The sequence below is a fragment of the Salvelinus fontinalis genome, unplaced genomic scaffold (genome assembly GCF_029448725.1).
Source record: "Salvelinus fontinalis isolate EN_2023a unplaced genomic scaffold, ASM2944872v1 scaffold_0212, whole genome shotgun sequence".
Taxonomy (NCBI): Eukaryota; Metazoa; Chordata; class Actinopteri; order Salmoniformes; family Salmonidae; genus Salvelinus; species Salvelinus fontinalis.
Genome location: NW_026600421.1, coordinates 18,138 through 30,000, shown reverse-complemented (window position 1 = coordinate 30,000; position 11,863 = coordinate 18,138). Strand labels below are relative to the sequence as shown.

The 11,863-nt window shown below is 46.0% G+C and overlaps 1 protein-coding gene across 1 annotated transcript in view; it reads right to left on the bottom strand.

The window, feature by feature from the left end:
- LOC129844723 (glutamate receptor-interacting protein 1-like) overlaps positions 1 to 11,229 on the bottom strand; it is a 112,307-nt gene extending 101,078 nt beyond the window's left edge. Inside the window, exon 1 of the mRNA XM_055912776.1 lies at positions 10,873 to 11,229. Within this exon, the coding sequence (XP_055768751.1) occupies positions 10,873 to 10,918 (46 nt within the window). The 5' untranslated portion in view covers positions 10,919 to 11,229. The remainder of the gene's footprint in view (positions 1 to 10,872) is intronic.
- Positions 11,230 to 11,863: the final 634 nt, after the last annotated feature.

Here is an 11,863-nt window from a genome sequence, read left to right as displayed (position 1 = left end):
TAGAAGGTCTGTCTGTGTGTCTGGGGAGTCACTGTGTGTTGTGTCCCTCAGTTAGACGGTCTGTCTGTGTGTCTGGGGAGTCACTGTGTGTTCTCTGTCCCTCAGTTAGACGGTCTGTCTGTGTGTCTGGGCAGTGAGAGTGTTTGGTAAAGAGTCGGCACAACAAGCTGTAGATTGTATTAGACTTTCAAGGCAAAACGGGACGTCCGCATATGAAGTGGCTGTGTTGAGCGTAAAAGTGATCATTTGAAACAGGTCCTATATACTGGATTTAAAGTTATTTGGCATCTTTAGTTGTGAATGATACAAACCTACATGATCCAACTACAAGCTAATGAGGATTTGAGAAAGTCACTAAATAAAATCTAGCTCTGTGTTCCTTTGCCTCAGGCTGCACACGCTGGTTTCTCTCATCAAGTGATCCTGTTTTCACCCCTCAGACTATTCTCAATGTAATCTGGTCTTTACTAATATGTCAACATGAGTTTAGATTTAGAATGGCCCATTATCAAACGGGCAGGAACAGAAGCAGGGGGGTTAAATACCTGTAATCAGTATACACTGGGAAAGCAAATGGAGACCACATTCCCTACGGTTTTTCAACCAGGTAGGCTTCTCCAGGTTTTATAATACACTACGTGTTTAATATCAGCTGCTGAGAAATACAGAGTAGCAGCTGGGATCCTCCATCTATTAGTGACAACCGTTAACACTCTACTTTCACACGGGATCACATACAGAAATGTCTGGGCTTCTAAGAACACTTAGTGTGTGTTCTAAGAACACTTAGAAGCCTTGCAGTCTCTCGATGCGTGACGGGGGATATTCTGCCCAAACGCTGCATTCCGTGGGCTCTCCTATCTAAAGCTTCATTTGGAAAAACCAAGTGAAAGCTTTGTCCGGGAACATCGATCGTAACATGTCTTCACAACTAAACATATTTCATTAAACTGTTGACAGCTCTTCTCTCTGCGTGCCGGAGAAAGGAATGAAGAAGAGAGAGGAGGAGATGGAAACGTACGGTGGTGAGATATTCTGTAACTAAAGGAATGAAGAAGAGAGAGGAGGAGATGGAAACGTACGGTGGTGAGATATTCTGTAACTAAAGGAATGAAGAAGAGAGAGGAGGAGATGGAAACGTACGGTGGTGAGATATTCTGTAACTAAAGGAATGAAGAAGAGAGAGGAGGAGATGGAAACGTACAGTGGTGAGATATTCTGTAACTAAAGGAATGAAGAAGAGAGAGGAGGAGATGGAAACGTACAGTGGTGAGATATTCTGTAACTAAAGGAATGAAGAAGAGAGAGGAGGAGATGGAAACGTACAGTGGTGAGATATTCTGTAACTAATGATAATGTGTCAGCCTATTAATTATCAAAATATTTAAAAAAAAATCCCAATGAGTAGACTATTGGAAATCAAATACAAAATTCACTATAATTGTAGGCTAACTTTGTAAGCCGCCACGCACAATCAATGAACCAACATTATCGTCTAGGCCTATATGTTTTCTCCCAGACTCATGGATATAAAGTTAGAAGGGTAGCATCAGGTAACCAGTCCATCTACCTGATGGTAGTTAGAGCCCTGAGTACCAGGCCATTAGGACCTGATGGAGGGACAATATAGCCCTGAGTACCAGGCCATTAGGACCTGATGGAGGGACAATAGAGCCCTGAGTACCAGGCCATTAGGACCTGATGGAGGGACAATATAGCCCTGAGTACCATGCCATTAGGACCTGATGGAGGGACAATAGAGCCCTGAGTACCAGGCCATTAGGACCTGGTGGAGGGACAATAGAGCCCTGAGTACCAGGCCATTAGGACCTGATGAAGGGACAACGGAGCCTTGAGTACCAGGCCATTAGGACCTGATTGAGGGACAATAGAGCCCTGAGTACCAGGCCATTAGGACCTGATGGAGGAACAATAGAGCCCTGAGTACCAGACCATTAGGACCTGATGGAGGGACAATAGAGCCCTGAGTACCAGGTCATTAGGACCTGCTGGTAGTTAAAGCCCTGAGTACCAGGCCATTAGGACCTGCTGGTAGTTAGAGCCCTGAGTACCAGACCATTAGCCGGTCGTGATATGGGTAATAACAACGCATATCCTGAGTGCAGAAGAGAAGATTACAGTGACTCAACAATCAGGTGGAATTTGGCTGCAGTCCTGACTAACGACTGCCGGTGTGACGGTAATATGGTCCCTACAAGAGCTCTACACGACACCACAGTAGGAAACACCCCCTTAGTAAGACCTACCACTGAAAAGTCCTACATATTGTGGTCGTTGGTGTGTAGTAAAATCAACAGTCCTAGATGTTGTGGTTGTTGGTGTGTAGTAAAATCAACAGTCCTAGATGTGTGGTCGTTGGTGTGTAGTAAAATCAACAGCCCTAGATGTGTGACCGTTGTTGTGTAGTAAAATCAACAGCCCTAGATGTGTGACCGTTGGTGTGTAGTAAAATCAACAGCCCTTGATGTGTGGTTGTTGGTGTGTAGTAAAATCAACAGTCCTAGATGTGTGACCGTTGTTGTGTAGTAAAATCAACAGTCCTAGATGTGTGGTCGTTGGTGCGTAGTAAAATCAACAGCCCTAGATGTGTGGTTGTTGATGTGTAGTAAAATCAACAGTCCTAGATGTGTGACCGTTGGTGTGTAGTAAAATCAACAGTCCTAGATGTGTGACCGTTGGTGTGTAGTAAAATCAACAGTCCTAGATGTGTGGTCGTTGGTGTGTAGTAAAATCAATAGCCCTAGATGTGTGACCGTTGTTGTGTAGTAAAATCAACAGTCCTAGATGTGTGGTCGTTGGTGCGTAGTAAAATCAACAGCCCTAGATGTGTGGTTGTTGGTGTGTAGTAAAATCAACAGCCCTAGATGTGTGACCGTTGGTGTGTAGTAAAATAAACAGTCCTAGATGTTGTGTCGTTGGTGTGTAGTAAAATCAACAGCCCTAGATGTGTGGTCGTTGGTGTGTAGTAAAATCAACAGCCCTAGATGTGTGACCGTTGGTGTGTAGTAAAATCAACAGCCCTAGATGTGTGGTCGTTGGTGTGTAGTAAAATCAACAGTCCTAGATGTGTGGTCGTTGGTGTGTAGTAAAATCAACAGTCCTAGATGTTGTGGTCGTTGGTGTGTAGTAAAATCAACAGTCCTAGATGTGTGGCCGTTGGTGTGTAGTAAAATCAACAGCCCTAGATGTGTGGTTGTTGGTGTGTAGTAAAATCAACAGTCCTAGATGTGTGACCGTTGGTGTGTAGTAAAATCAACAGTCCTAGATGTGTGGTCGTTGGTGTGTAGTAAAATCAACAGTCCTAGATGTTGTGGTCGTTGATGTGTAGTAAAATCAACAGTCCTAGATGTGTGACCGTTGGTGTGTAGTAAAATCAACAGTCCTAGATGTGTGGTCGTTGGTGTGTAGTAAAATCAACAGTCCTAGATGTTGTGGTCGTTGGTGTGTAGTAAAATCAACAGTCCTAGATGTGTGGTCGTTGGTGTGTAGTAAAATCAACAGTCCTAGATGTGTGACCGTTGGTGCGTAGTAAAATCAACAGTCCTAGATGTTGTGTCGTTGGTGTGTAGTAAAATCAACAGCCCTAGATGTGTGGTTGTTGGTGTGTAGTAAAATCAACAGTCCTAGATGTTGTGGTCGTTGGTGTGTAGTAAAATCAACAGTCCTAGATGTGTGGTCGTTGGTGCGTAGTAAAATCAACAGTCCTAGATGTGTGGTTGTTGGTGTGTAGTAAAATCAACAGTCCTAGATGTTGTGGCCGTTGGTGTGTAGTAAAATCAACAGTCCTAGATGTGTGGTCGTTGGTGTGTAGTAAAATCAACAGTCCTAGATGTGTGACCGTTGGTGTGTAGTAAAATCAACAGTCCTAGATGTTGTGTCGTTGGTGTGTAGTAAAATCAACAGTCCTAGATGTGTGGTTGTTGGTGTGTAGTAAAATCAACAGTCCTAGATGTGTGGTCGTTGGTGTGTAGTAAAATCAACAGCCCTAGATGTTGTGGTCGTTGGTGTGTAGTAAAATCAACAGTCCTAGATGTGTGGTTGTTGGTGTGTAGTAAAATCAACAGTCCTAGATGTGTGGTTGTTGGTGTGTAGTAAAATCAACAGTCCTAGATGTGTGGTTGTTGGTGTGTAGTAAAATCAACAGTCCTAGATGTTGTGGTTGTTGGTGTGTAGTAAAATTAACAGTCCTAGATGTGTGGTTGTTGGTGTGTAGTAAAATCAACAGTCCTAGATGTGTGGTTGTTGGTGTGTAGTAAAATCAACAGCCCTAGATGTCCTGGTCGTTGGTGTGTAGTAAAATCAACAGCCCTAGATGTGTGACCGTTGGTGTGTAGTAAAATCAACAGCCGTAGATGTGTGACCGTTGGTGTGTAGTAAAATCAACAGTCCTAGATGTGTGGTCGTTGGTGTGTAGTAAAATCAACAGTCCTAGATGTGTGGTCGTTGGTGTGTAGTAAAATCAACAGTCCTAGATGTGTGGTCGTTGGTGTGTAGTAAAATCAACAGTCCTAGATGTGTGACCGTTGGTGCGTAGTAAAATCAACAGTCCTAGATGTTGTGGTCGTTGGTGTGTAGTAAAATCAACAGCTGTTCATTGTGAGAGAGAGATGCACCTGTCTTGTCAGATGTTCCATGTGATTTTTGGCTGCACTTCCACTCTCAGCGGTTGCAGTTCTCTCTGCAGTCCTCCTCCCCTGGCACTGCCCATTACCAGCAGATAGCCCTACACTAACCCATAGCCTGTCTGTGTCATGATCTGGTCAGCAGGGGCCAAGCTGGCAAGGACTGACCATACAACTTGGCTGGGATGAGATCAGCATGGAGACAAGCACCACTCAGCCCTGTATAACCCCACACAGTGCCAGTCCAGAATATGTGTATGACTCAATGGTCTGAGAGAGAGAGAGAGAGAGAGAGAGAGAGAGAGAGAGAGAGAGAGAGAGAGAGAGAGAGAGAGAGAGAGAGAGAGAGAGAGAGAGAGAGAGAGAGAGAGGTAGAGGTAGAGGTAGAGGAGGAAGAGCACAGAGAGAGAGAGAGAGAGCGAGAGAGAGAGAGAGAGAGAGAGAGAGAGAGAGAGAGAGAGAGAGAGAGAGAGAGAGAGAGAGAGAGAGAGAGAGAGGTAGAGGTAGAGGAGGAAGAGCACAGAGAGAGAGAGAGAGAGAGCGAGAGAGAGAGAGAGAGAGAGAGAGAGAGAGAGAGAGAGAGAGAGAGAGAGAGAGAGAGAGAGAGAGAGAGAGAGAGAGAGAGAGAGAGAGAGAGAGAGAGAGAGAGAGAGAGAGAGAGAGAGGTAGAGGTAGAGGTAGAGGAGGAAGAGCACAGAGAGAGTAGCCATCTGGGTGCTCCCGTCTTCTGTTGACCCATCTAAAAGGCTTGGAGGATGGCAGAGGACCAGAACTACTAGGCTGCATCCAGAATGGCACCGTATTCCCTTCATAGTGCACTATTTTTAACCAGGGCCGGTCCATAGGGCTGTGGTCAAAAGTAGTGCCGTACGTAGGGAATAGGGTGCCTTTTGGGACGCAGCCTAGTAGTTCTGGTGCTTAACAAGCTGCTAAGGGACCGTGGTTCAACACCAACGTCCCTAAACCAATTCAAGGAAGACAACATGGTCAGAAGCAAGGTCAGCTATTCCAGGAAATGTATTTTTTATGTCAATATTATTTCTATGTTGGGGGGGGATCTGTAGTAAGCTGTAAATCTTAAGAAAAAACACTGAATCATGTCTCTTAAGACTTATCTTGTGAGGAATCTGATGAGTCTGTCGTCATGCCAAGCTGATGCATAACCATCTGTCTTCCTCATGTATGTACAGGCCTCTGTCAGGTTATAATACCTCATCTAGCAGGCCTCTGTCAGGTTATAATACCTCATCTAGCAGGCCTCCGTCAGGTTTTAATACCTCATCTAGCAGGCCTCCGTCAGGTTTTAATACCTCATCTAGCAGGCCTCTGTCAGGTTATAATACCTCATCTAGCAGGCATCTGTCAGGTTATAACACCTCATCTAGCAGGCTTCTGGCTCTGTCAGGTTATAATACCTCATCTAGCAGGCTTCCGTCAGGTTTTAATACCTCATCTAGCAGGCCTCTGTCAGGTTATAATACCTCATCTAGCAGGCTTCTGGCTCTGTCAGGTTATAATACCTCATCTAGCAGGCCTCTGTCAGGTTTTAATACCTCATCTAGCAGGCCTCCGTCAGGTTTTAATACCTCATCTAGCAGGCCTCCGTCAGGTTATAATACCTCATCTAGCAGGCCTCTGTCAGGTTATAATACCTCATCTAGCAGGCCTCCGTCAGGTTTTAATGCCTCATCTAGCAGGCCTCCGTCAGGTTTTAATGCCTCATCTAGCAGGCCTCTGTCAGGTTATAATACCTCATCTAGCAGGCCTCTGTCAGGTTATAATACCTCATCTAGCAGGCCTCTGGTTCTGTCAGGTTTTAATACCTCATCTAGCAGGCCTCTGTCAGGTTATAATACCTCATCTAGCAGGTCTCTGTCAGGTTTTAATACCTCATCTAGAAGGCCTCTGTCAGGTTATAATACCTAATCTAGAAGGCCTCTGTCAGGTTATAATACCTAATCTAGCAGGCCTCTGTCAGGTTTAAATACCTCATCTAGCAGGCCTCTGGCTCTGTCAGGTTTTAAAACCTCATCTAGCAGGCCTCTGTCAGGTTTAAATACCTCATCTAGCAGGCCTCTGTCAGGTTATAATACCTCATCTAGCAGGCCTCTGTCAGGTTTAAAAACCTCATCTAGCAGGCCTCTGTCAGGTTATAATACCTCATCTAGCAGGCCTCTGTCAGGTTTAAATACCTCATCTAGCAGGCCTCTGTCAGGTTTAAATACCTCATCTAGCAGGCCTCTGTCAGGTTATAACACCTCATCTAGCAGGCCTCTGTCAGGTTTTAATACCTCATCTAGCAGGCCTCTGTCAGGTTTAAATACCTCATCTAGCAGGCCTCTGTCAGGTTATAACACCTCATCTAGCAGGCCTCTGTCAGGTTTAAATACCTCATCTAGCAGGCCTCTGTCAGGTTTAAATACCTCATCTAGCAGGCATTTGTCAGGTTATAACACCTCATCTAGCAGGCCTCTGTCAGGTTATAACACCTCATCTAGCAGGCCTCTGTCAGGTTTAAATACCTCATCTAGCAGGCCTCTGTCAGGTTATAATACCTCATCTAGCAGGCCTCTGTCAGGTTTAAATACCTCATCTAGCAGGCCTCTGTCAGGTTTAAATACCTCATCTATCAGGCCTCTGTCAGGTTTAAATACCTCATCTAGCAGGCCTCTGGCTCTGTCAGGTTTTAATACCTCATCTACGTACAGGTTTTACATGCCATTTTGTTAGCCTGGTCCTAGATCTGTTTGAAACCAGGCTAACATCTGTTAGGATGTTTCAGTCATGTACTGTGTCTGTTAGGATGTTTCAGTCATGTACTGTATCTATTAGGATGTTTCAGTCATGTACTGTATCTGTTAGGATGTTTCAGTCATGTACTGTATCTGTTAGGATGTTTCAGTCATGTACTGTGTCTGTTAGGATGTTTCAGTCATGTACTGTATCTATTAGGATGTTTCAGTCATGTACTGTATCTGCTAGGATGTTTCAGTCATGTACTGTGTCTGTTAGGATGTTTCAGCCATGTACTGTATCTGTTAGGATGTTTCAGTCATGTACTGTGTCTGTTAGGATGTTTCAGTCATGTACTGTATCTGTTAGGATGTTTCAGTCATGTACTGTATCTGTTAGGATGCGACTGAGAGGATCCTGTATTTAGCTGATTGACAGTGAACTGTTGAAGATAAGGAAGTGGTGTGTTGCTGGGGAAAGTAGTGATTTAATAACTGCGGGTTCGGATTGGCTGAGGTTTTTTTGGGGGTGGCGAGCCAATCAATCTTCTCTGTTCAACATCAAGTTTTTAATCATCAATTTTTTAAATAAATATCATTTTATTTGTATTTTTTTTAAATGTCGATATTCAGCGAAAGCTGCTGCAACAGCCGTATCGTGGTGTGAAAGATCAATGCTTGTCAACTCCAGACATTTTGGCACATTTTTCATCAGATAAAATAGGCCTACAGATGGCGATTCCACACAGACTACAGATGGCGATTTCCAAACAGACTGCAGATGGTCAACAGTTGTGGAGCCAGGCTTTATAATTATAAGCCTTTACAGAAGTCCATTATAATATGTTCATACTAAAAATAAAGCCAAGATATTTATTGTATAACTCTGAGGTGTCCTTTTCCTCACACAGACAGCACTGTCACGATATTTATTGTATAACTCTGAGGTGCCCTTTTCCTCACCCTGACAGCACTGTCACGATATTTATTGTATAACTCTGAGGTGCCCTTTTCCTCACCCTGACAGCATTGTCACGATATTTATTGTATAACTCTGAGGTGCCCTTTTCCTCACCCTGACAGTATTGTCACGATATTTATCATATAACTCTGAGGTGCCCTTTTCCTCACCCTGACAGCATTGTCACGATATTTATTGTATAACTCTGAGGTGCCCTTTTCCTCACCCTGACAGCAATGTCACGATATTTATTGTATAACTCTGAGGTGTCCTTTTCCTCACACAGACAGCATTGGAACGATATTTATTGTATAACTCTGAGATGCCCTTTTCCTCACCCTGACAGCATTGGAACGATATTTATCGTGTTACACAGAACATGTTTCCATCCGTTACCTTTGCGCTGGTCTTTCATTGAATTAATGTGTTAATAACAACAAAGAGGAAACTTAGTAGCCTCACAGCCCCACACCTGAGCCCCAACACCGCTCTGGAACTATTGGACAGTATCCTCCTTGACCTGGTTCTGGGAGCTAGGCCCGTCTCTGAGAGAAGCAGTGCTACGTGGGAGAGCGGGAGAGGAAGGCCTGTGAAGGGAAGACGAGACATCATCCCAACTACTAATTACCTCACAGTGACTGGCTCTCCTCTCTGCCGTACCCAGGGCTTTCTGAAAGGAACAGCAGAGTGTCCGGGTTCCAAATGGCACCCTATTCCCTAAATAGTGCACTACTTTTGACCAGAGCCTATAGGGTAGTGCACTATGTAGGGAATATGGTGTCATTTGAGACTCCCCGGCCCTGAGGTTCTATCACACTGAGAGAGACAACTCAGACAGAGAGAGAGAGAGAGAGAGGGCCTCAGAGGAAACACAAGAACACAGAGTCCATGGTGCGCCTAAAATACCAGCCATAATGCACAGACTGACGAACTGACAGACTGACAGACAGACAGACAGACATACAGACACACACACATACACATACCCCCACACACACAATTTCCACACACTCATTCATGTAAAAGACACAGCAGTGTGTTAACATTGACAGGCAGTATCGTGCCAGGCCCTCCAGACTCCTGATGCTCTGATCTACACCCCAGGATAAAACCATTATGGAAATGCAACATGACTCATTCCCCTCACACACATCATCACATCTTAAACATCTCTGGCCTCAGAGACTACTTCCAAGTCTTCTCTACGTTGCAGAGTATTGTAGCTGACAAATGGACGTGTAGAGATGGGAAGTAAAGCCTCCATGTATTACCGTCTGAGTCAGAGGAGAGGAAACAGGAGGGAAGGAGAGGAGGAGGGAAGGAGAGGAGGAGGGAAGGAGAGGAGGAGGGAAGGAAAGGAGGAGAGAAGGAGGGAAGGAGAGGAGGAGGGAAGGACAGGAGGAGAGAAGGAAAGGAGGAGGGAAGGAGAGGAGGAGGGAAGGAGAGAAGGAGGGAAGGAGAGACGGAGAGGAGAGAAGGAGAGAAGGAGAGAAGGAGAGAAGGAAAGGAGGAGGGAAGGAGAGGAGGAGGGAAGGAGAGGAGGAGAGAAGGAAAGGAAGAGGGAAGGAGAGGAGGAGGGAAGGAGAGAAGGAGAGAAGAAGGGAAGGAGAGAAGGAAGGAAGGAGAGAAGGAGAAGAGGAGGGAAGGAGAAGAGGAGGGAAGGAGAGAAGGAGGACATTTTGATGGAGAGTGCTTAACGACCTGACACCCTGAGAGATGTTCACCAGTCTCTCCCGGCTCTGACATCACAACACAGATCCCAGAGGAAAACCTCCCCAGTACTTCCTACAGACTAGACAAGACAGCAAGGAACGCCATCCCACCCCCCCTCGTCGTTAAAGTTCCAACAAGACAGCAAGGCAAGCCATCCCATCCCCCCTCGTCGTTAAAGTTCCAACAAAATGACGCTTAGCGATCCTAAAACTATTTCACTTCTGATTGCACTTGCTGCTTCAGGCACCAGATTCCTCTACTTTGCTGCTTCAGGCACCATATTCCTCTACTTTGCTGCTTCAGGCACCATATTCCTCTACTTTGCTGCTTCAGGCACCAGAATCCTCTACTTTGCTGCTTCAGGCACCATATTCCTCTACTTTGCTGCTTCAGGCACCATATTCCTCTACTTTGCTGCTTCAGGCACCATATTCCTCTACGTTGCTGCTTCAGGCACCATATTCCTCTACTTTGCTGCTTCAGGCACCAGAATCCTCTACTTTGCTGCTTCAGACACCAGAATCCTCTACGTTGCTGCTTCAGGTATATGATTCCTCTACTTTGCTGCTTCAGGTACCAGATTCCTCTACTTTGCTGCTTCAGGCACCAGAATCCTCTACGTTGAAGTATCTGGGCTGACTAAATCCACCTGCTGTCTACTACCTACTGTCAACTGGAGGCCAATAACTCTTATTAAAGCAGTGATTATAAAACAACAGAAAATCTTTCACTATGTGACATGAAGGAGTGGAGTGACAACAGAATAATCCCCGTGAGATCCTGAAGACCGTGTCTCCAGTCTCTGTGTTGTCTCTGTACTCACCCACAGCAGTGTGGAAAACCTGACCGCCTCCACAAAGAAACGCCATGGCAGAGTCCGACCGGCGTCGAGCACGTCAGAGAAGACGTGTCCCTAGAGTCCGGCAGGACGAAACGACACAAACACCTGCTGTCCCAGGGCAGCTTTACCCCCCTGGCTTGTGGACAGTAGTTTCTTCCTGCACCATAGCAGCGTTACTAAGCCCTCAGCCCACAGCCCAGGCTGAGTACACCACGCCGAACACACACAGAGATAACGGGAGAGCAACTCCGTCCAGTCAACCACATCTAGGTCTCCAACGTAATGCTTCTCGACAAGAGTAGAGAGAGAGATGAGGCTGGTGATCCCGTTATGCTGCCTCCTCCCTCCTCCTCCTCCTCCTCTTCCTCCTCCTCCTCCTCCAGAACACTACTAGGTACTCAGCAGAGCACTTATACACACCAGACAAAGAGGACTGGAAAGTGGAGCGCACAAATTCCAGAGGCGTTCTGCAGGACGGAGCAGAGAAGAAGACAGGGATAAAAATATGTAAAAAGAAGAAAAGAGACACTTCTGTCTTCAGGCCCTCTCCTGAATCTCTCTGTCTTCAGGCCCTCTCCTGAATCTCTCTGTCTTCAGGCCCTCTCCTGAATCTCTCTGTCTTCAGGCCCTCTCCTGAATCTCTCTGTCTTCAGGCCCTCTCCTGGGACTCTCTGTCTTCAGGCCCTCTCCTGGGACTCTCTGTCTTCAGGCCCTCTCCTGGGACTCTCTGTCTTCAGGCCCTCTCCTGGGACTCTCTGTCTTCAGGCCCTCTCCTGAATCTCTCTGTCTTCAGGCCCTCTCCTGGGACTCTCTGTCTTCAGGCCCTCTCCTGAATCTCTCTGTCTTCAGGCCCTCTCCTGGGACTCTCTGTCTTCAGGACCTCTCCTGAATCTCTCTGTCTTCAGGCCCTCTCCTGAATCTCTCTGTCTTCAGGCCCTCTCCTGGGACTCTCTGTCTTCAGGCCCTCTCCTGG